This window comes from Podarcis vaucheri (assembly GCF_965113315.1).
Source record: "Podarcis vaucheri genome assembly, chromosome: 8".
Taxonomy (NCBI): domain Eukaryota; kingdom Metazoa; phylum Chordata; class Lepidosauria; order Squamata; family Lacertidae; genus Podarcis; species Podarcis vaucheri.
Genome location: NC_138766.1, coordinates 48,001,643 through 48,029,275, shown reverse-complemented (window position 1 = coordinate 48,029,275; position 27,633 = coordinate 48,001,643). Strand labels below are relative to the sequence as shown.

At 40.6% G+C, this 27,633-nt stretch overlaps 1 protein-coding gene across 2 annotated transcripts in view; it reads right to left on the bottom strand.

Annotated features, from left to right (window-relative positions):
- COLEC12 (collectin subfamily member 12) overlaps positions 1–27,633 on the bottom strand; it is an 83,087-nt gene that overhangs the window by 5,902 nt on the left and 49,552 nt on the right. The window contains exons 3-7 of one of the 2 annotated variants that reach the window (XM_082235168.1): positions 7,124–7,246; positions 6,016–6,114; positions 4,152–5,198; positions 1,421–1,891; positions 941–1,077 (exon numbers count right to left, since the gene is read on the bottom strand). In XM_082235168.1, coding sequence (XP_082091294.1) covers positions 941–1,077; positions 1,421–1,891; positions 4,152–5,198; positions 6,016–6,114; positions 7,124–7,246 — 1,877 coding nt within the window. The remainder of the gene's footprint in view (positions 1–940; positions 1,078–1,420; positions 1,892–4,151; positions 5,199–6,015; positions 6,115–7,123; positions 7,247–27,633) is intronic. The other variant, XR_014222762.1, reaches the window with a different exon arrangement.

Genomic DNA, 27,633 nt, shown 5'->3' with positions numbered 1-27,633 from the left:
ATAGAGTTGAGCCACATGCCTTGCAAGATACATGGGTGATTCCCACCTCCCATCCGTTTCTTTTTAGTGAAATATAGCCATGAGGAAGAGGTCTGCCAGTTGGTAAAAAGCAGTAGGAGGGAAAGGGTAGGGTATGTTCAACATATTTTCTTTGTACTGTTTTTCCAATCAACATCAACCTCCATACCTTCTGTCAAGCTAGTAGAGGGGTCGTCAACTTTTTTGTGCCCATGGGCACATTTGCAAACTGGATGAACTATTGTGAGCACTATGCACACACTGCAACCATGCTTGCATGCAGGCACACACCACAGCCACACACGTGAATACCGACTCTCCCCTTCACCAGCAATTAGGCTGGATAAAAAGCCTTCAATTAACTACAAAAGAATTATCTTTTCAAGCCTAATTTCAAAGGTGGGAGGTTTGGGGGGAGCAGCACTGTGTGGGCACCAGAGAGGATCTTTGGGTTCATATCACACAGGTGTCACACTGACAACTGTCTAGAAAGCAAAAGGTATTACTTTCCCCTGTGGGGCCAATAATGCCATGGATAGGGCAGAATTTTGACTGGGGAAAATAGTATGATGGGAAAGAGTGATACTTCCTCACTCACTGATGCTGCTTTGAACAAATGGCAACGTCTAATCAATTCAGTAAAAGAAAAAATCAGGAGATGAAGCACAGCTCCATGTAGCTTGGCCCTAAAAATAAACATTGTCGACACTTTTTAAGGAAGTTACTAGTACTCTTTATCAGCAACAGCCATGAAATTCCCTGCGTCGCTCTTTTGTGCAAATAGGCCCTTACTGAGTTTGGAGTTGGAACTGTTGGAAAACTGAAACTATGTAATAATCCCTGATGTCCCCCACCAATATTTTGATATCCATGTTGCTGAGGTTCCACCTCTAATTGTCAGAGTATCAGATGTGGTTTATACCTGCTCCTCTTTACTGTTTATAAAAACCAAATGTGATGATTTTTCTTCACAGAAAGCCTTTGCGTCTTCAAAAATGGCTCTTTCCGATGAAAAGTAGTAACAATTGCCCGAAAAATTCTTCCAGTAAACGGGACAACCTGAAACATGGAACACTTTTGTTCAGCCAGTGAGCGATAGAAAATTGGGCCCCCATAAATACCTGAATTGATGTGATCAGTTCCTAAATGTCTGGACACCACTGTGTTGTAGTACAGTGACATTCCACAATTTAGGATCCAATCAATTTGACAAACAATACTGACTCCAGAATATAATGCGAATGGCATTTCCATTCATAGAGCTGCAGTCATATCTTTCTAACAATCTGGCCCTTAAATCTATATTCTGATAAGTATAAAGGGCAAATCAGATACAGTTTGACTATAAGTCACTTTGAGACACAGACAGACTGGTAGAGATGCATGTGAGCAAAGAGCTTACCATTAGCCTCGCTTTGTAGTGCCACCGGTATTCCTGGACCTGGTGGGCCAGGAGGTCCAGGCTGGCCCTGTAGTCCACGCATTCCAGGTGCACCAGGCAGACCAGGCAACCCACGTGGGCCAGGTATTCCTGGCTCCCCAACAATTCCTTGTAGACCTTGAGGACCAGGGGGGCCCTGTGGGCCAGGGGGGCCATCTTTGCCAGGTGGTCCAGGTAGTCCTGGTTCTCCACTAGGTCCTGGCAGACCAGTCTTCCCCGTTGAACCTCTCTGGCCTTTGGATCCAGGTGAACCTCTGGAACCTTTCCCGCCTTTTTCACCAGGTGGTCCGGCTGGTCCAATCGGTCCCTTTTCACCTTGAGGTCCTGGTGGTCCTGGTTCACCTTTTTCTCCTTTTTGTCCTTTGGGCCCAGTAAGGCCGGTAGGACCTTGGGGCCCTCGGTCCCCCTTGGGACCTCTCGGGCCTGGAGGTCCTGAAAAAATTTGAACATGAGGGGAAAGTTAATATGGCAGTTCTATATATTAAAATTAAGTTACAGTAAAAACACTGGATTGCTGTATCACAGTACACCAAGGACTGTGTATATGTATGTGGGCAAAGAGACTGGAACAGGTTTAGGAGCATAAGAAAAGCCCTGCTGGTAAGACCGAAGGCCTATCTAGTCTAGGGTCCTGTTCTCACAGCGGCCAGCCAGATGCCTGGGACATGATTCCCAGGAACTGGTATTCAGAGACAGATTGCCTCTGATACTGGAGGTAGCATATAGCCATCATGACTAGGAGCCATTAAATAGTCTCATCTTCAATGGATTTGTCTAATCCCCCTTTGAAGCCATCTAAATTGGTTTCCTTCAAGTACATCATGTAGTAATGAATTCTCTAATTCTATGCTGTGTGAAGATGTACTTTCTTTTGTCAGTCCCGAATCTCCCACCTTTCCGCTTCATTGGATGATCCCCAGTTCCATTACTAAAGAAGGAGGATAAAACTTACCTCTGTTAGCTTTGGGGCATATTTTTGTGTGTTAAAGGTCTGTCTATGGTATAATAACACACATACTGCATGTAGGGAAGTATGCCTAAGTTAACAAATGGATACATAGTCGATACCTATCAAATTCTTGATAATCAGAACAAATGAAAAACCAGCAAAAAACTTATTTTAGTGGCTATTTCAGAATGTTCTGAACACAGCATTAACTAACTATCTGTTACTGTTTTTGCTAAAACTGAATTGTTTGGGGACAGTGCAACTACTATTTTTCATTCATTTCCACCTAAGTAGGAATTGGTATTTCAGGGCTGAAACACTCCTTTACCTACTAGATTATGTATTAAAAATTAATTCCTATAGAGAAAAGCCACTGATTTGATTGAGACGGTACAAAATTTCAATTCCAGGCAAATGCAAGAGGGTAGGTAATTGTTGGGAATATTAAGCTGCAAATTAGGTTAGGAAGGTCAAGATCAATTGGTCAACATTAATTGATGAAAATACTTATTTCTTCTTACATTTACTTCTGTGAGTGGAAACTAATCCACAATTTATATTAAATTTTGAAATACTTTAAACAGTGGGTTTCCACATAATTGTGCTTCAAAATCCACCACAATAGCATATATATACTATATCTCATCTAGTGACGCATACCAATAGGTGCCTTTTATTCCTGCATTTAACGTGAAACGTAGTTCTACATTATCAAAGTATTAACTTTTTTTCCCCAATGTCCTTTATGCATGTTTCGGCAAACAGTCAGTAATGCCCGACTTTTCCTTCTGCTGCTTTTCATCTACTTTTTTATTTGACTTTGTTCAGAAAACGTGCATTTAGCATTAATCACCCCCTGCCCCCAAGTACAGACATCCCATTTCATTTAGGATTTTGTGTTTCTTCGTATTTCTTGGCATTGCACATCTTCCAACTTTTTGAAATCCTACAGTAGAGCTTGAAGAGTGTTTAATTTATCTTTAACTAACCACTTAGAGGAGAGGGCATAACATTTACTATTTCATTCCCTAACACAGAAATATACTGAGTTAAAAATTACCTCAAAAATAAAAATGCTTTGAATCCCCAATGATTAAAGTTTTAAGGCCTGTCTCACAGATTTGACCTCTCTTTGACACTTTAACAGATTGGGCATAAAATATACAGCCATTTTCATGCGTATGCAGCATTATTTCCTTTTCAGCTACTCAGACCAAAAGCAAACTTACAGAAAACACAGGCAGACATGCAGAAAGCAGAAACTTTTATAAGAAGGCATTTATGCACTCTATGAAACAGACACCATGTATTCATTCTGTTGCCAAAGAGGTTCATAGTCAAAAGGCAAGTACAATTTAGAACATCATAGGCTATCAAACAAGCATATGCAGCCATACTACAGAATATTTAGGTGCAGAACCATTGGCCAAGTTAGTGTTAAGGAAAAGTAAGGACACTTCAGTAGTTCAGTCCCAGAAATTCAGATAGCACCAGATTGGAAAGTTCAAGATGTAGTACCACAAAGAACAAGTGCTTCCTAAGCAATGCACAGAGGGACAAAGAAATATTGTGGTTTTTGGCACAACAGTGATTGTACAGCTTAGGCTGAGTGAGTTGTGCTACCCACTTGCACTAGTACCCATGGCCATGATTTATGATGATATTAACATTGCAGGGAGAAACAAACATTACTAGCCAGTATCTTGGCACTATGTACAGTGGATTATCTGAGACATTTCTCACCTTGTAGTATTGTGAAATTCTTAATGAGCTGGCCATGTTTAGAATCTACCAGCTTCATTTCTTCCATTACTACAGATAAATTGGATACTTCAATATCTAATCTTGTCCTCATCACGTCCTGTTGCATCCTGAGAGCAGTTGCATCCAGGCGAATATTTGCTAATGTGTTGTTCATAAAAGTCAGCTCGTCTGTATGTTTACTAAGAGTATCTGTGCATGTTGTCCGGACATCGTTGAGGTTGCTAGTTAGTGTCCGCAAGTGATGAGCCGTGTAGCTAATATTACTAATGATGTTGACAATATCTTTCTCAAAGTTTTGAAATCGGTCTTCTTGCTGGCTAAACTTGGCAGATGTTCCATTTTCATATTCTTTATGGCGTTCTTGGAGCTCCTTCAAACTTTGTTCATTGGCTTGTGCAATAGTGGTGATGTTCTCCATCTGTCCACTGAATGAGCTAAGCTGACTGCTCATATCCTCAAGTGTATCATTATTAGCTTTGGCCAAAGCTGAGTTATTGGCTGCTAATGTCTGCAAATTCTGCACTTTCTCTTTGAGCCAGTCTGTGTCCTTCCGTGCTTGGAGGGCAACCTGCTGAAGGTTTTGAAAGTCGCTTTTGATCCTTTGGATAGCTTGACTTGTATCATCCACAGATCTCTGCAAAGCACTAATAAGATCTCTTTGCTGAACTTGGGTCTGATTGAGATTGTTCAGATTCATGATGACTATGTTATGTGAGTGCATTTGACTTTGCAAACTTGTCTGAATGTTACTCGTGTCTTTCTGAAGGTCATTGATGTAGCCATTGTAAGCTTGGAGAGTTTTGTTGACACTTAAAATCATGAAAGAGTTGCTATCCAAAACACCTTTCATTTGGCTCTGCCGCTCATCTAACATGTTCCCAGACTCCTGCAACTTCTCCAGTGTATCTTTGTTCTTTGCTGTTTTCTCTGAAATCTCATGAAGCTGTTGGCGGAGGGCCAGAATGTCAGCCTTGAAGCTTGAAAGCTCTGTGTTGGTGCTCACAGCTTTCTCTGCAGCTTGGTAATCTAAAAAAAAAAAGAGAGAGAGAGCAAAATAATAATAATTCAGGGGTGATTTTGTAGCTTATTATTTAGCAGAGGAACTTTGCTTTAATAGACTTTGCTTCTTTGTTAATTCAACGGATGAAACTAACCAAAAATATTTTGGCATAGGGCTGATTTTTAACTCTAGAAGAACAGAATAATGGCTCCTTTTCCTTTAAGACAACATAACCTGATAGTTCCTTTTACTTTAACATAAAACACAATGGTGCACTTAAGTGCCACTGGTGCCATAAGAGGTCCTAATTTTCACTAGAGTATATATGAATGAATCTCATGGAGAACGGCATTGCCTGCAGAACGGCAAAAGTCTTAGAAGTGCAAACTTTGCAGAATGGCTACGTTTCAGTTTGTGAATTCTTTTGGAAAGTGCAAACTGGGTAAGGTTCATCTTTAAATGTGAACTGAATTTGATTTCTCCTCCATCCCTATGCGTGGGACAAGTTGGGTTTCTGCAAGAGATTAGGCACAAAATATTCCCTCCCTTCTGGGAATAGTTCCAACAATATAGATTTCTCCATTGAAAAACCAACACCACTGCTCTTGAATAGGGTTTAAGTACTAATTAACTGACAAGGAAATCTGATCAGTTCTCGAAGCTACCAGCATGAGTTTGACCAAACTGCAGGAGGCAGTGGAAGACTGGCGTGCTCTGGTCCATGGGGTCACAGAGAGTCGGACATGAATAAATGACTAAACAACAATAATCTGACAAGGAAATCTGATCAGCCAATAAACTAAACAATAATTAACATACTGCTTTTGTTTGCATATGAATTACCCAATTTTTTCAGGTCACCCTCCACTGTTGTGAGTTTCTCAGCGTATCTTTTATGTGAATTTTCCATCCCTCCAGTAACATTGTCCATTTTTTCTACAACTGGAACAATAAAAACAGTATCTTAGCAATAATTCAAAAGGACTACACCATTAAACAGAGTTGGCACAAACTAATTAGAGAGCTTGACTTCCCCCATTTCAATTCTAGAGTCATGGCACCACCATAGGAAGCCTTGTCCCTGTTGCCAAATCTCCTGAAATGGCACCAAGAACAAAACAAGTGTTTAAAAGTTTTTATCCACCTCAAACATTTGATATTGTGTGGGGTTAAAAAACCCCCACACTTAAATATTGTTGACAATTTCATTCTCTCAGTGGCCCAGCCAATTGCTCCCAGATGTTTCACAATCACAAAATTCCTTAGGACAAAATATCTCCAGGAATTACATTACAATATATTTGTTTGGGAATGAAGGCTCCATCCTCATGAAGGTTGACAAAGATGGATTTACCTGGATGGAGTTCCCAATGGAATATATGTTAACCTCTTCCATACAAAGAATTTTGTTCTCTTCCAAAGTTTACATTCCTTTTCCAAAGCACACTTACATGAAAGTCAGTTCCCTGGTAATCAACATAGTCTAAGGCTGGAAATTCTGTATTTGGTAGGATTTCAAGGACTGTTTGTGTGCAGCTCACCATCCATGTGAAATAACATGTGGCCTGGGACATATACATATAATCCTAATTTCTGTGATCCTTATCCGTAAAAAATAAAGGCCTGGGTAGGTTAAGGATTGCAGAAATTAAGTTCATGTGTGCGCAGATGGCACACATTCCCTAATAGCCTGCCATATGTACAGAATTTCTGGAAGTTGCAATTGCATAAACAGGCTCTTATTTACAAGTAAATATGTACAGATCGGGATGAATGTATATTAATAAGTCTTTGAAAATGACAGTTCTAATACTGAAATATATATCAGAATAGCCTTTTCTGAAATCATATCATACTGAATCAGAAAATCCTTTTATTTATAAATATTTCCTTTCATCCCTTTTTCTTGGATTCCTACTCAAAAGGCAGCTGTTATAGATGTGGTACATACCTTTGTATCCAAGAATGGCTACTGTTATTGTTAACAAGGCACATAATATATACAACAGTATGATGGAAAACTTCAGTGCCCAGTTGCTTTTACACTTGGTGCATTGTGTTCCTTCTTGAATGCCTGCAAAAGAAAACGAAGATTTAACTCTATGCCATTTTTCATGTTTAGGCCTTTTCACCTTGAATGCTTTTCAGGTGTTTTACATTTTTATTCTGTTAAGCTTTTAAATTTTCACATCTGTGTCCTGGACCATGACAGTAAGCATTCCCAGGATACTTTCAATAAGATCTGGTGCTCTCTGGAGGTTTCCGTTAGAAAAACAGCAGAACTGTGGAACCATTTTTGCTCCATGAAGGCACCAGCGCAGTGGCTCCCAAACCTTCTTGTCTAGGGACCACTTGAAGTTGCTGAGGGTCTTGGCAGATGAAATAATGATTTTCCTGCCTGTTGTAGCAATTATAATGCTCTATATTAGATGCTGTATGATATTTTAAAACTGTATTTTATTGATTCTTTTATTTCTTCTAGTTTTCTTACCAATTCAAAGAAATAAAAGACAACTAAAAATAAAAATGAATATTTAATCTGATAGGTGTGCCACCTCCTATCTTCAACTCCTCTTCAGCTACAGAAATGCTGTGGAACACTTGAACAAAACTAATGGACTACCAGTTGTGCACAGACCACAGTTTAAGAACCCTCGCACTAGTGGAAGGCTAGTGGAGAGCCAGTGGGGTTCAGGCATAATGCTACACTATTCTTTAGACTGAGCCAAGCTTTCTTACTGGACTTGTGCACTCGCCTTTTCCCTGTGGTAAGGATGGGTTTGGAAACTTTCACTTTGCTTTTTGTTTTTATGAACCACAGCTTGTCATGTCATCCAAATCCAAACAAACCGTGGTTAATTTTAACTATGATTACTAGAAACGAGGCAACTTCAAATTGAACTTTATGAAGCTAGCTTGTTTTCACTAACCATAGTTAAAGTTAGCTACACTATAGGACTCTGATGGCAAATCTAAACTGCATTTAATCTAAAACGTAACTTGGAACCTTCTGGTCTCTTCCTTGCAGCAGGAAGCATTGGATAAATCTGGAGGTGGCGAGGGAAGGCTAGGCTCATTCTTGCAATGCTAAACCTTAGCTTTAAATGTTATCTGAACACAGCTAACAAAACTGCAGCATTTCAAAAAGCAGATCTATTCATTTTTATCATATGTGCATACACAAGGGTGCTTTTCTTTTAACTAATATTAAAAGAAACTTTTCTGCATGAAAAACAAAGTGTGCAAGAATCATCTTATTCTTAAGAGCTTTTTGACATCTTGTTAGACTAGTATTGTATACATTGTTTTGTTTAGAGGTCATACATCAAGTCATGCAGAACTGAGCTTAGTCTGCATCAGATTTTCATTTGTTATTACCATCCCATGGTTTGCACACTCTGTTATGCAATCTGAGCACATGGCTTTAATGTTGAGCAGCTCCCAGACTTTTGTCACTGGTTGAGCATACCAGAGAGTCGGGGTCACTTCCGGATGTTGCACATTTCTCATTGCTGACTTAAACAACGTTTAATAAATATCAGATGGGAGACAATGGGCCTCCTTTCACTTGACACACTTTTCTGTTTCCTGACTTATTAGAATAAGAGCTCTGTTTTTTCGTCACTGTTGGGAAGACATCTGGCTAAACAGACTGAAATTCAGTACAAAGGGATCCAGCTGGTACACATGTTTTGGGGACCCCCTTTCTCCGGGAGCCAAGATGGTCACACAAAAACAAGCTAGAAAGACATCCTCCTGTTACTAGCCTTTGTAGTATTTGTTTTTCTAGTATTACATTCCAGTGACCGGGGACTTTGTTCTCATGTGGGGGGTCTCCATCTGCAGATTCTTTTGGAGCTGCAGATAAACAGTTTTTCTACTCAAGAATGAAAAAACACACACCATGTTTTGCCTCTTTTCAGGAAGGAGAGGGATGCTTTTCAAGGAGGCAGACTCCTTAATATATTTAATTTCATCTCATGTGTCATTCTTTTGAATGTTAGCCTCTCTCATTGAGTTATTTCTATGGGCCTTGCTTTACTATCTTAGGTGAAAACATAATATCCTATCTTTAACATAAAGCAAAGCAACAAAGCTCTAAAGAGTCTGTTGAAATGAATATCTGGATTATTTATCAAGACAAGGCCCAAATGTAAACTCTGGTTCTGATCTTCAGATTATCATTTTGCAGGCTGTGTGGGGAAAGAGTTTGAGGGAGTTATGACGGTCTTCATCTGCTTAAAATAGATTTTATTGGCTCTGGAAAGCCCTATTAGGCCAAAAGTGGTGGGGGGTGTTAAATGATACAGTGGTACCTCGGGTTAAGTACTTAATTTGTTCTGGAGGTCCGTTCTGCACCTGAAACTGTTCTTAACCTGAAGCACCACTTTAGCTAATGGGGCCTCCTGCTGCCGCCGTGCCGCCGGAGCACGATTTCTGTTCTCATCCTGAAGCAAAGTTCTTAACCTGAAGCACTATTTCTCGGTTAGCGGAGTCTGTAACCTGAAGCGTATGTAACCCGACGTACCACTGTATTTTACTGAAAGATTTTCATTTATAAAGGAATAAAAGAAAATAAATAAAAGAAAAGATAAAAGCTAAAATAAAAATATGTGCAAAAGGGCAGGAAAACTGTTGCCAGTGGGAATCTCATGAAATATGGTAACATTTGGTCCTTCAGACAAGCATAAATGCATCCATGCCTCTGAATTTCAATAGGATTTTTATTTGTCTTTTCCATCAGTGCCTCTGAAAATCATTGGCCCAGTTTCTTAAAGCTCTGTACACATGAAAGGACAGGAAAGATCTCATTTGCAAAACCACTGATTCAACTGCTGCATCCCTTCATTAATTCTTTCTTCCATAAAAGGTAAAGGTAAAGGGACCCCTGACCATTAGGTCCAGTCGCGGACGACTCTGGGGTTGCGGCGCTCATCTCGCTTTATTGGCCGAGGGAGCCGGCGTACACAACTTTGACGTGCTTTCGAACTTCTAGATTGGCAGGAGCAGGGAATGAGCAACGGGAGCTCACCCCGTCGTGGGGATTCGAACCACCAACCTTCTGATCGGCAAGCCCTAGGCTCAGTGGTTTAACCCACAGCGCCATCCGCATCCCCTTTCTTCCATATCTGACATAATAAAGTGTCCCAAAAGGATGCCATTATTTTCTCTGGAAGAGTTTCATAAAAGGAAATACTTCTGGTTGTATGTACTGTACACAAACCTTTTCACTGAATGGAACAAACCCCATTATCCAGTTTGAGCATAATCTCTCACTTATTTTTTTTTTACAACCCAGTCATTTTGCTTATGACTTTGCTCTTGCTCATTGTAGGCCAGAGATACAGAATGAATAGATAAAAAGCCTAATTACACACTTCAGCAGCCTTAGCCATTAATTATAGGGACCCACCAAACAATACCCTACTGTGATTAAATACAACATATCTTAATTGAAAGGACAGAAGAAAAAGACTCAACCACAACATGGGGGAATTTTTAAAAAGACACACACACACAAAGTGTCTGGATTCTATGTTAGCCAAACATTATGAACTTCAAGACTGCTATAGTTCATTTTGAGGAAAAGCACAGATGTCAAACCACAAAAATGTGCCAAGACAATTAAACTCCTAGGGCTGACAGCCTTTAAACTGCCAGTTTAAATGGCGAGGATTGCAAAAACGCAATCTTACCAAAGGCTTTTAAACTCCAAAATGGATTTTTAAGCAAAAATATGGATATGGGGCAGAGCAATCCTGAATGGGGTCAGGCCAGACAAGTCCATCAGAAGGACAACTCCACCAACAAGGTTGGTCAGGAGGTTAGGACTGCACTGTTAATGCAGCATTTAAAACAGGGAAAGTCATTTTAATTTGAGTAATATTCTCCAGACATGGCTGTGAATGTGGAATGGTAAAAATATACACTGTCAATCACTAGTTGCCATCGCGATCATAAATAATTTGTGTGCTGCAACTTCTGAACAAGAATTCCATGAGCACGATTCAGCCAAAGCTAAACACTTTTAAGGTCCAGTGGGAGAATTACTCACATGATTAGCCGTCTCCCACTAAAATCATGTGACTTAAAATGGGCTTAACATTGTTTGGATGTCAACCAGAGCATTTGTTATGAAAACAGCAAGCAATATGAAGGCAATGCCAGTCCCCCAGAGAGGCATGTACATATATTATTCACATGTGCAACATTCCTCACTCCCCATGCCCCCTGGTTGGACTATATAGCTCAGTAACCCCAGAATATCCCACTTTTCCTTTGGATGTTTCTATTTTCATCAGAGAACTGTTGGAAGGTATGGAGTTATGTGACCCCTGAGCCAAGGAGATAAGTAACTAGATAACCTTTAGAAGACATCTGAAGGCAGCCTTGTATAGGGAATTTTTTAAAGTTTAATGTTTTATTATGTTTTTATATATGTTGGAAGCTGCCCAGTGTGGCTGGGGTAACCCAATCAGGTGGGTGGGGTATAAATAATAATAAAATTATTGTTATTAGGGAATAGGATGTCCCTACAGTGGTACCTCTAATTATGAACTTAATTCGTTCTGGAGGTCCGTTCTTAACCTGAAACTGTTCTTAACTAGAGGCGTGTTTTCACTAATGGGGCCTCTTGCTGCCACTGTGCCACCGGCACGCGATTTCCGTTCTCATCCTGGGGCAAAGTTCTCAACTCGAGGTAACTCTTCCAGGTTAGCGGCGTTTGTAACCTGAAGCGTTTGTAACCTGAGGAGTTTGTAACTCGAGGTACCACTGTATTTTCATCAGAGAAATGTTGGAAGGTAAGCATAACAAAGTTGGAACACTATAATAAAGGAAAAAAATTAGATGGAGGGATATTGCCTCCATATTTTTCATTCCAAATTGGATAGACAGGGCCATCTCTTAATAAATGTCTTGCTGATTGTTGCTTTGGTGCATTAGTTTGTCATCCAGGAAGCATTCTAACACATATTTTTTTACTTGGCAGCCACAGAACTACTCCAGGCAGCTTAGTATACTCCTTGACTGCCCTGTTTATAATGATCTTAGAAACAATTCCATCCATTGTAAGGTCGCACAGTGTTGGACTAGATGACCCTTGGTAAAAGTCTATGATTCCTTGATGTTTCATGTGTCTCTATTCTTTAACAAACTGCCTTGTCATTTGTTTTTTGACAGATCAGCTGGTAAAACTGTCAACATAATTGCCTTTTATGATCTATAAATTCCTCACAGCTTCTAGCTTTAAGTATCTCACTTTCTAGCCCTAGAGGAAAATGTGCACTAAACATTTAGCTAAAATTCACCCTGGCTTCAAAACAATTAAACCTGTCTGCTGCTGATCTGAAAAATAAATACTTGAAGTTTTCTGCTGCATTTCTATTTAATATAATAATCTACCTATTTCTAAAGGGGGTAGTCATGTTGGTCTGTTGCGGCAAAAATAACAACTGTAGGTATTAGGCAATATCATGCTCATTATCTAGCAGATTACTCCAGAGATTGCCAGGAGTCGACAACAGTGTCCTTTCCTGTTTTTGCTTTTGGTGTGGTGAATAAAAATGTACCATGTTTCCTCAAAATCATCTTTGCTTGCGGTATTTGTAAAACTTAGTTTTTCAACGAGCGCTATCTTCCAAATTTTATTGTACCATGCTCCAGTGTCAAATTAGCAGCTGTCTTCCAGTTATGAGCTAAACCTTTTCTGGTGGCCATCGTAAAAAAGATTAACAATTATTTTACCACTACATATCTTACATCTTCAGTAAACAAGTTTGATAATGCTAATCTGAGGTCATAGGGAACCGTTTTACCTGTAATAAGATGTACTTCATCTATTACAAAACTCCAAAGATATTGAAAATTCTTGCAGCTCCACCACATGTGATAATAAGATCCCAGCTGTTGGAAACCTCTCTAGCATAGTGGGTTTGATTGTAGGTTTGTCATATAGCATCTGAGAGGTGTATAATGCCATCTATGTATACAGTGGTGCCTCGCAAGACGAAATTAATTCGTTCCGCGAGTTTTTTCGTCTAGCGAATTTTTTGTCTTGCGAAGCACAGTGTCAGAAAAGTTTTGGAAAAGCTTCAAAAATCACCAAAAACCTCAAAAAAGGCTACCACACCGCGTTCTATGAGTTGCTCCTCGAAGTCAAGTCGCAACTGTATTAACGGTGTTAAGAAAAAGGAAACAAACTTGTAAAAAACGCAAGACGTTTTCGTCTTGCGAAGCAAGCCCATAGGGAAATTCGTCTTGCGAAGCAGCTCAAAAACTGCAAAACCCTTTCGTCTAGCGAGTTTTTCGTCTTGCGAGGCATTCGTCTTGCGGGGCACCACTGTAATCACACTACCATATCTACTTGCATGTAATGTGCACCTTTTTTGACCAAATTACATTGCGAAAATTAGGGTGTGCATTAGATTTGATGGCGCATTAGATTCGTGTAAATATGGTATTTTCCTTTATTTTTTCTGATACAGACTTAAATGGCCATTTCCCCAAAAATTTATCTGGATTTGAGCTTCACACTGGTTTTCTGTTGAAATTCACCTCCCATGTGGTTGCTATTTGCCCCTGAAGGTGCTGCAGAGAGAGAGAGAGAGAGAGAGAGAGAGAGAGAGAGAGAGAGAGAGAACAACCCAGAAGGAAGCCATTTTAAGTAGAAAACTAATGTAGGTCCCCAATCTGGATTGGGTGTGTATTGGGCCTTACTGATTTATTTTCTACTGCAGAAAAACACTTAGATCTCACTCTGCCCGTTAGGAGTTCTTGCAACCTGTTTGAAATGGCTTTGCCCCAACAATCACACAATTGTTCTGCATTCAAAATACGCTGAAAGAAAATGACATACCATTTGTAGCCGGCCATATTATTCTCTTGCCTGGCAATGTGTTTTCAAAATAAATGTAAAATTAAATTTTATTTCCCTTTTTTCTTTTCTTTCAAGGTGAGATGGAATTACTGGTGTATTTCCTGGTTCTTTATGAATATATTTTAAATGTTTAGGTCTAATTTCTATTTTGGTTCTTGGTTCAGTAGCTTTCCCACCTTAAATGTTTCCTAAAATCTGATGTCTCACTCAATTACTTCGAAAATCTGATGTCTTGATTCAATTACATGCCCCGCTTCTCAATCCACTAATGGGGGTTGGGGAGCCCAGCCAGATTAATCTTTCCCCAAATCTACAACTCAGCTTCGATTATCAGAGAACTGATCCCCTACTGCTTCTTTACTAAACTCCATTTTGCGTGTACTGAAGCATTGTACAAGGTCTCTTGTCCCCATGGTAGTAACCCTCAGACATCTTTGCATTTTTTCTGCAGCATGTGGTTTGGCTTGCTCACATGAGCCACGTCAGGGGTGAGGAACCTGTGCCCTTCCAGATATTGTTCACATCCCCAACTCTCATAAGCATGGCCAAAACCAGGAATGCTGGGAGTTGTAGCACAACAACATCTGAAGGGGCACAAGTTCCCAACCCTGAGCTATGGGGATCCAGTGTACTCTTGGAAATTTAGAGGGTACCTCCACTTTCCTTGTCCCATATGTGGAAGATTCATTTGATAATTGGTTCCAAAGCTAGACGTCTGGAGTGCTGCAGGTGCTAAATAATCACATGAGACAGCCTCAGAGTTGAGTTTGTTCATTGCTAGAGGAACAAACAGAAAGGCAGTGAAAATAAAATGTCTATGCCCGCAACAGTGAATCCAATAAGGATGCAATCACTATATAATGTAATTATGCAATTAGGGGGGGAAATACTATCCACTTTGCATGTAACATCAACTTTGAGCAGCAGTTGACCTCTGTAAAGGAAAAAAAACCCCAAAAGACTGAGGTTTTGGAATGTGGTCACTTTTTCAATCTGAGTGTTCTTAAGTAAAAACGTAACCAGAGCTGGCAGCAGCATTCAACATCAGGCTTCTGACATTTGCCCCAAACTAAGCCATTGCACCTGCTTTGGTCCCTGTCCCCCCGCTTTGATTTATCAAACGGCAGTGGCAGAGAGGGACACATGCCTGAAATGGTTTATAAAGAATCGAGTGTGAGTGAATTAGTCACAGGTGCTCCTCCCTGCATCAGTTTCCTGGACAGTGGCTAGAATTTTTGCCGTTGGGCCCATAAGGTTATGATTATCTTATTTTTAATGTGTTCAGGCATACAACATACATGTCCACCAGTGCATTCTTGGAGTTCAGTGCATTCGTAGCACACTGTCAAGCCACCAAGAAGCAACTCACTCTTTATATAATGTGCCAAGAAGTCTGGTTTTTCCATTTCCCATCATGTGAATCAGCATACTGTGGAACTTCATTGTGGTACGGATGAAGTACCCAGAGCCTTCGGCCAGCAAAGCCAGAGATGTTTGCTTTAGGGGGAGTTAGTACAGGCCACATTTAGAAAGGTTCCTTCTGGTAAAATCACACAAGCCTTTTAAAGTAAACACACACATACAAGCACAGGGGTGGATTTTCATACCTTTGGTTTTAAAGTGGTAGTGGGTATGGATCATTACTAAAATGCTTCAGTATATTATAAAGCAGAAAGAAAAGCTTTTATGGGTCACTGGAAAACTGTTTCTCATAATCTTTTGAGATAAGATCATAAATAAAGAACCCATTTAAATGCCTATGCAATTTTTGGTCTCGTATATCTGCAGGAAAGGGACACATTCTTCCCCTTCAAATTTGCTCTCCTTGTCCCCAAAGCTTACACTAATGCCAAAAGCAGTTATAATGGGAATTATATCATGCCTACCAAAATCAGATTCAACTAAAGTCTAGTGTAGTTCCCCTTTCTTAGGTCCCCCCACTTTGAAAAGCACGCTTCACATCTGCTTGTTATCAGTAGCTATCTCACAGCATGCTCCTGAATCATTCTGCAAACTCAAAGCACATGCTTATGCCTGCTGAGGAACCAGCCATTACTGGGCTATTTACAGGACCTCTCTGACCTGAAGCACTCTACATGAAGTAGAAAACTGCCAAAAATTTTGTCTCAGGGGTTTCCCCCCACTATCAGATTTAATCACTTCGCAACTTTTTAACTAAGATGGCCCATTCTAGAGTGTCAAACTGTGCAATAAAGCTGTACCTCTGTCTTGAAACAGATTCATGAAGGGATCACTAAATGAAGCTCAGGAAGCCTGTCAGTCAACCCCGCGGCTTTCCATTTAGTCTCCCAAGCTTTTAAAAGCCAGTTTGCTTTCACGGTCTTATTATTTTACAGTTCTCTTGGGTACAGGAGTGGCAGGTGTCCCAAAAGAGTGTGTGTGTGTTTTCACATAAACAGCCCCCTTGGTTCCATCCATAATTTCATCAAGAATAGACATCTCATCCAGCAGACAAACAATCTCACTTACTTTCAGTGCAAGCACTATATCAAAACACTTAGGTATGTACTGTATCAGAGAATCCACTCAATGCAAATACAAACCATATTTGTGTGTGTAAACCCACTCTCAACAACAATGCCCTTTTTCTTTCTCTCTCTCTCCCTTTCCTACCCTCCTTAGAAATGTTCACTTATTTAGTTCAAATTCCTCATACTGGAAATAATTGACCCACTACTGATTAACTGAAAAAGTTCAAACCTATTTGTAGACTATTACTCACTCTCTTTGTAGAAGATGCTTCTTTAACAAGAGATAAATCTATGTGACCCCAGTAAACTATGATTATCATAAACACTCTCACACACACACCACACACCCCAAGTTAAATTAGTCATCCTGTTATTTCAGTCTTCACAAGTAACATAAAGACATTTATTTTCATCACTGGTGTTACTTTACCTATTGATAAATTCTGTCTCGCTCTCCCTTTTTAATCTACTGTATATAGGAAAAATGGGTTGGAGGGATTCAGACTTAATTAGTTGAAATCAAAGGGACAAATGAGTCATGACTTAACTTTATGCAACTTGTTTTCAATGGGAACAAACTCTGGCTATAACCCAATGACGTTACGTAACCCTGTCCCCACCAAAAATGTTTTTCCATTAACATAAATCCCAAGTTCTGGAGATACCGTTTGTCTTTGGTTCTAAAGCAGCTGTTGTGGTAGGTGATATTAATGTGCTTTCCAGCTTGTAAGGAAGGGGGTGGGGAATCTTTCAGGCCAAAGGCTAGATGAGTGACTTTCCAAGAGCTGTGTCCCACGATTGGGTGGAGCCAGAGAAGGGAGTAGGTGGAGCAACAGATGTGATTCTTCCCTTTGTACAGTAGGCTACATTCCAACCGCACCAATGTCAGAGGTTTCTACACTCACACCCATGTATCTCCAACACCTATTCTATCCTCCGTCCAGACAAACATGTTCATAATTCAAGGACATATTCCAGTCAGGCAAAAGCACTCAAGAAGGGGACGGAACAGGGCCAGTTCAGGGCATGACCTGGGGAGCACATGACCTGGGGGAAATCCCAGGATCCAAACAGAGATGCCTGGAGAGCCACATTTGGTCACCAAACGTGTTGTAGTGTTTCGTTTGTTTGACTGGGGTTGCACACCCCAAGCTTGCATATCATCATATATGTTTAGGTGAATCTGTGGTGGTCGATGAGCAAGTTGGGAACATATGTGCAATGAACTCCATAGCCAAGAACTCCTAGATCAAGAGTTGTCAAACAAGCAGATTGTCATTTATAAAATTAGAGAATCTTAGGCTGCGTCCACACTAGGGTCCTTTGGAACTGCTGCAATATTGCTTTTCCACTGTCAGCCACAACTGGCATTAAAATGCTGGTTTTACTCAGAACTTGATATAGAATGAAATTCCCCATTTCAAAATCTGGCAATTCCATTCCATGAAGAATCCTACTATGTTTACTCAGAAGCAAAAAGGTAAAGGGACCCCTGACCATTAGGTCCAGCTGTGGCCAACCCTGGGGTTGTGACGCTCATCTCGCTTTATTGGCCAAGGGACCTGGTGTACAGCTTCTGGGTCATGTGGCCAGCATGACTAAGCCACTTCTGGTGAACCACAGCAGCGCACGGAAACGGCGTTTACCTTCCCACCGGAGCAGTACCTATTTATCTACTTGCACTTTGACGTGCTTTCAAACTGCTAGGTTGGCAGGAGCAGGGACCAAGGAACAGGAGCTCACCCTGTTGCAGGGATTCGAACTGCCGACCTTCTGATCGGCAACCCCTAGGCTCTGCAGTTTAACCCACAGTGCCACCTGCATCCCTCCAAACTCAGAAGTAAGTCATTGCAAATGCTCAGCTTCTCCCTGCAACTGTTTCTTCAATTAGTAGTTTCCTTCTCTTCCTCCCCCCCTTTTAAAGTGACTTCTACCACTGTAATTAGTTTCTTCCTGTTTGCTTGTGTGGTCTAAAATTCTTGAATTGGCAGTCAGAGCAAATGGGGATTTTTCAACTTCATTTTTATTGGTGCAATTGTGCTGTCAAAGGTAAGAAATAATAATTTAAAAATTACGAACAATTGTTCTGGCTGCAAAGAGGAGGAAAGGTCCCCCCTTCCACACAGGAACATAGGGAGTCAGACTATCTGGCTAGGTACTGTTGTTGTTGACTGGCAGCAGCTCTCCAGGGTTTTACAAAGGGGTCTTTCTCAGCCCTATCTGGAAAGGCCAGAGATTGAACCTGAGACCTTTTGCATGCAAAGTGGGTGTTCTACCACTGATCTATAAAAGAGGAGTTGACTATGGACTGATTCGGAAATGTGAGAAAACAGAAGGAAACAACTAAGCACAGAGGGAGAAGGATGTTTAAAAGAAAAGAGTAAGGAGGAGCTATTCATTAAAAAGACAGTAACTCCGAAACCCCAAAACAATGTTTTGTGAGTCCATGCTGGACAGATTGATGCTGTAATTAATTTTTAGGACCAAAGATTCTCTGTAGAAACGATGTGAATGCATCACGGCAATCCCAGATAAAGAACCTAGTGCAAAAACTGAGTTAAAAGTGGACCAGTCCAGCAGTTTATCAACTCTACTTGCAAGTGACAAAGAGAAACACCTAAAATAAGTCAGTATGGCATTCAGTTGGGTCTATCAACAAGGGCAGATAGCAGAATTAATTTGATTTGCTGCTGAAAACTATTTTAAAAATAAATAAATCACTATTACCAGATGGAAACCATCTGATTATCAGAGAGTTTCTGTGTCTCCATGTAGAAATATCTGCAGCTGACATGTTTAATCACATGTTCTACACACAGTCTCATTTCATGCCACTAGGGAACATCTGTGAACCCCCCTTTAACACAATATGGAAGACTCCATAAGTGCAGAAAGAAAGCATTCAGTAAAGATGGGTCAAAAGCTTAATACAAATATGCCTGAATTCCTCCTCTTTTGCTACCACTTTAATACCAGAGTATGTTTAGTTAATGCAGTGCTTTTGGCCTAGTCCATGCACATCAGGCACATTCCAACTTTAAAACAGCTGTTTCATCACTAGAAAATGCAAATTTGGAAAACAAAACACAACCTATTGAATAAACTAGTATTCATTCTGTCATGCATCTGTTCCTTTATAAATGTTCTGTATTATGTGTATTCCTATATAGACATAGACATGGAGAACTTGGGCAGGGCCTGTGGTTTCCAATCAAGTATAGCTACAGAGCTACAAATTAAGCTGCAGCAGGATCAGCATCTGCTGTGGAGATCCTTTGGCCCTCAATATGTTGCTAAACTACAACACCCCTCAGTCCCAGCAAGCAACCTAAACATAAATAGCCAGTGTAGGAGGGTTCTGAATTGGATCCCTGGTATTTGTGGGAAGTTAGGTCACCGTAACTCTCCCCCTCCCCATATGATCCCATACAGATCCCCCTTAAACTGCTATTTTCATTGCCACTAAAGCTTCCATTAGCACAAATGGGGGAATTTACTTCCAATGCAAATAGAAAGTATGGGGACACCAATCTAGGTCAAGACCACAGCAGGAGTGGAAATAAAGGATTAAAGCTCCCTATATCCCAAGTCCTGATCTGGATCAAGTTTCCCATGGCTACTATTTAATTTAAAAGTGATTCATGCATATGGTATATTGCCTTGTTTGACCCTTAGTATAGCTGGATGACAAAGGTCAGGCTGTGCTGGGAAGATAGCCTTTTCTTTTTTAGCTTTTAAACAAGTTGCTTCTTGCCATATTTAAAGAACTAGTGAGAACCATTGTATATTTATAGTTTTTAAGTAGTCCATGCTGGACTATTTGAAATCATTTTGCAGGTGCATTCCAGAATTGTTCTGCAATGGCTTGTTGAGATAAAGCAAGTAGATTGATTAGTGAAGCAGCCACTGGTTCTTTCAACTAGGAAAGTGGCTTTCAAGACTGACTGCAGAAGTCTAGCTTCTCTTGGAACAGGTATTGCTTTCTGTGAATATGCCACAGAGTCTGTAAAGCAAGTAACTCAGAAATTACGGCTTATAATGAAAAGGCTGACACAAGCTTTACTTACCCAGAGAATGCAAGCCACCATCCCTCTGAGTTAAGAAGTAACCACATCAGTTTATGCTTCTCCGCAACTGTCTCCATTCCTGTGGCTTTGATTGTTTGCTTGCAATGGCTCTTAAGAGTTTGCGAAAAGGTTGCAAAAGAAACAAAAGGCAAACTACAGTTGTGAGTTGTTAGCCTGCTGTTTATAGTATACTATACGCCAGTGCCTTCTATATACAGCACTGCCAACTCTGAAATGCCTTTTCGTATGAAGTGCTTTCCCATTGTTTTTAAAGCTATTAAGAGTCTGGTAACAATTTATGTGTTGGGGTAAATAGTAGAGGTATAAACATAAGAGTCATGACCTTTTGTTTCGTCTCACATGATGGTATTTAAACAATGCTGTAGTACCAATTCATCCTGGGACTTGGACTCTTTCTGAATAAAACCAAGTTCCTATCAGCTAATACCTGATGACTCCTCTTCCCCACTCAACTAACACCATTCAGAACTTCAGGAATGGGTGGGACTGTGGATGGAAGGTGAATTCGTAAACAGGGAATCCCCGGACAGGGAAATTCTGCCAGTTGTGTTTTTGACTGTAGCATTGTGGTTAAACAACCCTAAGAGGGCAAAGCAAGCAAGCAAACAAAAACACAGTGAGGAGGGTTAAAATTCAAATACCGATTCAAATTAAGCAAACAATACTGTGATTATATGCTTCTACAGCAAAAACTTTGATCATTACAGAATTTTGAAAATGGAGGTAAGTATTCTCTTTCACAATAGCATGGAAGGATACAATGTAATTTATGCCACGAACATCTGCTTCTTCTCTGTGTTTTGTCGTTCCAGGACCCCCACCATTTTTGCTTCTTTGCAGGAAGGTTAAAACCTCACATAAGCACAATACATTCCTAACATTCCAAAAGACTGCTTTAAATACAGTCTGCATGAATATACTTCACTGTATAATTTAACCCTTTTAGAGCTGAATCTGGCTCCAGGAGATTTGGGGCTCTTCAGCCCTCCCCTTTCATACCATTACTCTTGCGCCTTTTCTGGATCCAAACTCTCCGTGGCTTATCATATACATTTTAGTGGCCAGTCAGTGACTCCTGCAGATTCAGATTGTGGATATGATCCTTCCATGGCCCCACAGAATAGGCCTTGTCCTCCCCTTCTTCAAAAGGAAGAGGTGTGGGAAGGGTTATGTCCACCAGTGCCTCCTCAGAAAATTCCCTGTCATTGGTGTCCAAGAGCTTGGGCATGAGGTTCTCTGAACTTTCTGCAGAAATTCCCATCTTCGACTGGGCTTGGGTACTGTAGCAAACACTGTCTATATGTCCCTGTCTCCAGACATTCTAAACCACATGATATGTGGTTTCCTGTTTTGCCCCTGACAACTGGGCCAGACTCACACTGAAATCATGCAGGAGTCTCTGCTGTTCCTGGCCCAGCATTCACAGATGTCTCTCAGTGGATTTCTACTATATATTTCCGTCCTTTGCCATGTGCTTGACGTTTGTTCTATGTTCTCTGTCTCCAGTCGTATTTTATTTATTTCATATATCCAGCCCCTAAGGCTATTCATTGTGAATATGCTGCATTCTCCCCAGTCATTTTTTATTAATTTTTGCATTGTGCATGCATGTATATCTGTGTTTTATACACATGACATTGTGGCTGGCCTCATCCTCACAGTGTAGTTTTTGCCATTTGGTCACATCTACACCATGCATTAGAAGCACAAGTCTTCTACTACAGTTCCCAGGATTCTTTTGTGAAAGGCATGTGCTTCTAATGTACTTTAACTGTGGGTGTGACCATAGTTGCAGTCAGGTGTTAGTCTGATCTGTGTTGTCCAGATAGGAATAGATGGTGTTGCTTAGTAACAGCTGAAAAAACGTCAGCATCTGTACTGGGGAAAACAGCAGCTTCAGGTTGAAGCAAAGTGAAGAGGTGCTCATCAGGACTCTGCTGCAGGACAAAGATGTGTTCTTGTGTTTACAATTTGTGGTTTGCCTGCAGGAGACAAACCATGAACCTGGGTTTGGATAACACACTAAGTCAATCCGTAGGGTAGCTCACAGCAACACAGTAGCAGGAGGACTGGGCAAGGATTATCATGGCAACAATATGCTCTCCAAGACCCCTCACACATTCATGCTGAGCCATGGTTTGGCTTATATTACATGCGAACCTGCTCTGCAAAAGCTCCCGTATAAGAGAAACAATTTGAGAATTATATAAATAAGAATGATAATTAAGTATGCTCTAAAACCTGAATATGACACCTTTATTGACAAAAATTAGAGCTTGTGCTTGCTTGCTTTGGAAGTCCCTGGAAGGTTTCCCACTAGATTCTATGGAAACAAAATATGGCTTAAGGATGGGTTTTCTGTTTTGGCTACATTACAGCCATATGGCTTTGCTAAGGAATGGGATCTGGTCCCACTTCAAATATTGAGCATACAGATTCTTTTCATCTGTTAAACGCATTTTCTCAGGGAAATAGAGCCAAACACTCTCTTGACATGTTGGGAGGGATCATGATGATGTAGTTTGGGGATTGACTATTTATAGCTATTACAAAGCATGAATGGCAGGTACTGTGTCTGTTTTAATATCACACACCGTCACCACGCTTTCCCCTTGAGCTTTGATAACTGGGGTGGGGAACCTGCCGCTCTGCAGATGTTGGTGGAGTGCAACTTCCACACTCCCATGCTGGCAAGGGTTGATGGGGATAGAAGACCAACAAGAGCTGCTGCCTGCCAAAGCTAGATGGACCAGTGGTCTGACTCAGTGCAAGGCAACTTTGCATGTTCCTAACATCAGTAGGGCTGTGGGCTCCCCATTTCTGTTTTAGAACTTCAAACCAGGTAGCTATTGTTTTTACCAACTACTAGAAAAAGAAAACCTTACTGAAATCTGGATAAAATAAAAAAATTCCTTCCAGTAGCACCTTAAAGACCAACTAAGTTAGTTCTTGGTATGAGCTTTCGTGTGCATGCACACTTCTTCAGATACTCTCCCTTTATCCTCCTTTTTTTGTATCTGAAGAAGTGTGCATGCACATGAAAGCTCATACCAAGAACTAACTTAGTTGGTCTTTAAGGTGCTACTGGAAGGATTTTTTTTTATTTTGACTATGGCAGACCAACACGGCTACCTATCTGTAACTGAAATCTGGATACTGTAGTATGATTAGAAAACTGATAGGAAATTGTTTGACTAACATTTACTCTGTTTTTGGGGCCCCACTTTACTGTATTAGCCTTCCTTTTGTAGCAATATTTCAAATCATGTCACTGGTTGAGAAAAGTATCCATGTTCATATAAATGTACAGTATTTCCAGTTTACTGTAGAACTGTGGTTTAAACCACAGAGCCTAGGACTTGCCGATCAGAAGGTCGGCGGTTTGAATCCTCATGACAGGGTGAGCTCCCGTTGTTGGTCCCTGCTCCTGCCCACCTAGCAGTTCAAAAGCACATCAAAGTGCAAGTAGATAAATAGGTACCACTCCGGCGGGAAGGTAAACAGAGTTTCTGTGCGCTGCTCTGGTTCACCAGGAGCGGCTTAGTCATGCTGCCAACATGACCTGGAAGCTGTATGCCAGCTCCCTCAGCCAATAAAGTGAGATGAGCGCCGCAACCCCAGAGTCGGCCATGACTGGACCTAATGGTCAGGGGTCCCTTTACCTTTACCTATGCACACATGTGCAATTTTTGCAGAGGCTCTCCCCCCCCCCATATTACCATCACCAAAATGCCAGCTTATACTTCATTTTTCTTTTTTAACAGTCAGGGCACTTTCTGATTTATGGCTCAGAGCTCAACTAGACAAGATGGCATGAAACCTGTGATACAATCTATCACTTTTTAAAGCTTAAAGCAGTAACAGACTCTCTCTCTCTCTCTCTCTCTCTCTCTCTCTCTCTCTCTCTCTGTGTGTGTGTACAGGTTCAAGACTGTGATCCTGGTGAGGGGGATTTCAACCCTTTCCCCCTCAATACTTTTTTGATTGAAATCCACACCCAGAAACAGTGTGATTGAGGAATAATGCATAGTATTTCTGTGGGACAAATATTAGCTGGGGATAGGGGAAAATCCAGTTGGAAATATTGTGGGCTTATTCAACCTTCTGCTTATTCCTTGCCTAGAAAGCATAGGTCCGAGAGGTTTTACTTGCTTCTTAGTGCAAAATCTGAGCAAATGTCGATCTGGAGAACACCTGATTGACATTTGCTCCAATCAGTAGTAGCCAGTGGGTTTTCCCCAGGGGCAAGAGGCAGGGCAAGTGCAAATGTGGATTAGCCCCAAATGGGAAGGAAAGGTTAATCCCTCTGTACCAGCACAACAGCCTTAATTTGATTCTCCCCCTCCCCCACTTTGTTGCTTTAAATACTAAAAACCTCCAGGAGATTCTAATTATGGATCATCAGCATCGTGTCTGATTCAATCCTTAGCTACAACGAAACTGCAGCATGTATGTGCCTGTATAGATATATTTTGCAGCAATACGCCAAAATATCTTAAACACATGGAACTGTTTCATTCTAAAATGTTAAATACTGCACAAACAGTTTTGACTTAGAAATATCTCCTTTCCACATTTCCTTATAACAAAAGTTCTTGCACTTCATAAATATATGAACAGTGACATTCCTGAATCTCAAAAAGGGCTGACTATAAGTTTAGGTTTGAATTATTTATGGTTGTTTGAAATTCAGGACCCAGTGGGGAGTTCAAATACTACAATTTCACATGTATGTGGCTGTCAAAAGGAGATGGATTTAATTCACAAGCCTAAACCAGAGAGCTGTCTGGATTTTCTGGTTTACATCTTAGAAGAGCTTTAAAAAAAAGGAGGATAAAGGGAGAGTTCATTAATATTCCTTTTATGGTTTAGTCGTGGGGTGCTTCCAGACAGGTGTTTATTGTGAGATTGGTGTTCCTCATGTGTGCACATTGATGACATCAAAATGCCACCCTGTATTGCTTTCTGCCACTTAATCCAAATGTAGCTTTCCAGGGAAAATCTAAATTTAAAACATCTGTTGCTAACAACCCATTTGCAAATTAAGACCCTATTTGGAAGTACCTTTATGCACAAGCTTATCGCAACAGTAGAAAAGCACATTGCCCAATGAAATAATGAATTATGTGGATTAATGAATTGCTATTAAGGCAACTCTAGGACTTGAAATGAGTTTATGGTGGTTGTTTTGCAGAAGGATCTGACACATATTATTGATTCATCTTGTAGCTCAGGGACCCCCCAACCTTTTTGAACAGAGCAGCAAATTTGGAAATCTAAGAAACTGGTGGGCATCACAGAATACTGAGTTCGCAGAAGAACAACAGGTGATCTCCAGAACCTTCCTCCAAAACACAACAGGTGAAACAGCTGCATATATTGTTGTGACCTGCCAGGGGACCTTAGGGTGAAGGATGGGTAAATACCACCACCACTGTTAGATTTCTGTTATGCCACTGTGTAGTTTTTTGGAGTCACAAGACTCTATTGACATTCCAGACTGTTGGAAGTCTCACGGGAGACGGATGCTGAAGTTACTGGTTTCCTGTTTCTTTTGTTTCCTGTTGTTCTCTGTCTCTCACAGAGAGCAGACGCATATTCTTTTCTGTCCTGCGTAGTTAGAAATAAACGTAGCAATGTAGCACACATTTCTCGCTCTTCTGCTGCTGTTTGGGCACTCTGTGTAATGGGAGTGTGCCTGAAGCCTCATTAAAGGTTTAGGTCATTAATCACCATCGGAGCAACGGGCCAATGGATTTCGAAGATACGACGGAGAAGGAGAGCCATTACAGCTCGGTCGTACGGAAGCTCCAACCACCACCACCACCACCACTACTACTAGCCCAATACAAATCAAACACACAGAGATACCCCTCAAACAAACCCAGACAAAACACTCCCAAACCAACCAACCAGCCAACCAACCAACCAACAGAAAAGCTAGCAAAGAACCCCCACATGGTGCCCAGAGGCATTCTAGGAAAAGGGAAAGAAAGTTGATGGGTGACTGGGTGCCTGCAATTCATTTTCCAGCCTCTTCATTTTCCATGGTAAAAAAACAAAAGTGTAGAAGTCATCTACACATTTTATGTTCCATTTTATGTTGAAAACCATCCCAGAGACCAGGTGAAATGCCTGTTCACAACTGCATTAGAATCAGAAGGTCTACCTATGCAACTCCAGTAATGTCATAGATCTGAAATCATGGAAGAAGAGACAGTGATGTAGCTTCTTCTGGCAGTAGTCGGCACTTTCTGCAACATATATGATATTTGGAATCACACATTTTTCCAAGAATTATGAACTAAATCAAACCTGAACTGGAGAATACCCAATGCAAAAGAAAATTTGACTCTAGGCTGAGGTTTGAAAGTAAAGCGCTTGCCAAATAAATGTCAGTTATCTGGCATGAAAGGGGTGATGGTGCACGGTGAAAAATGCTTAATGCTTTGCAATATAGTGCAGGCAAACTAGCCCTGACAAGAGGGAGAAAGTATAAGGTATAAACATGATCGGTCCATTCCTACCAACATTGAAGCAGAAAATGGTTATTTCAGAACTGTGCCACTCTCAATGGAAACCACTATCCACTATTTTACTGGCCAAATAAAAATAAAGGCTTTGAAGGTATCCAAATGGACTAATCGGAAAAGAGGTGGAAATATCTAATTGGAAAGGAGACAGTGTTCTAAATATGGTAAGACGTTTTCACAGAGAAGTGAAAATAACAATCTGAACTGTTGACCTAAACTCTTTACATTTATATCAATTTTCTAGAAACGTCACAAAACATTTGTGAGTCTGTTAGTATGAATGTATGCGAATATATATGAAGGCAGATATATGCAACAGACAATTCACTAAACAAGCTATTAAACATTTTGCCTGTATCTGTTACTAACTACATTTGAGGCAGGTTGTAATCTTGATTACTTATTTTGAATTAAATTATACAAGTGATAAAACGGGGAGATTTGTCAGTTGTTCAAGCACATTTCCCCCC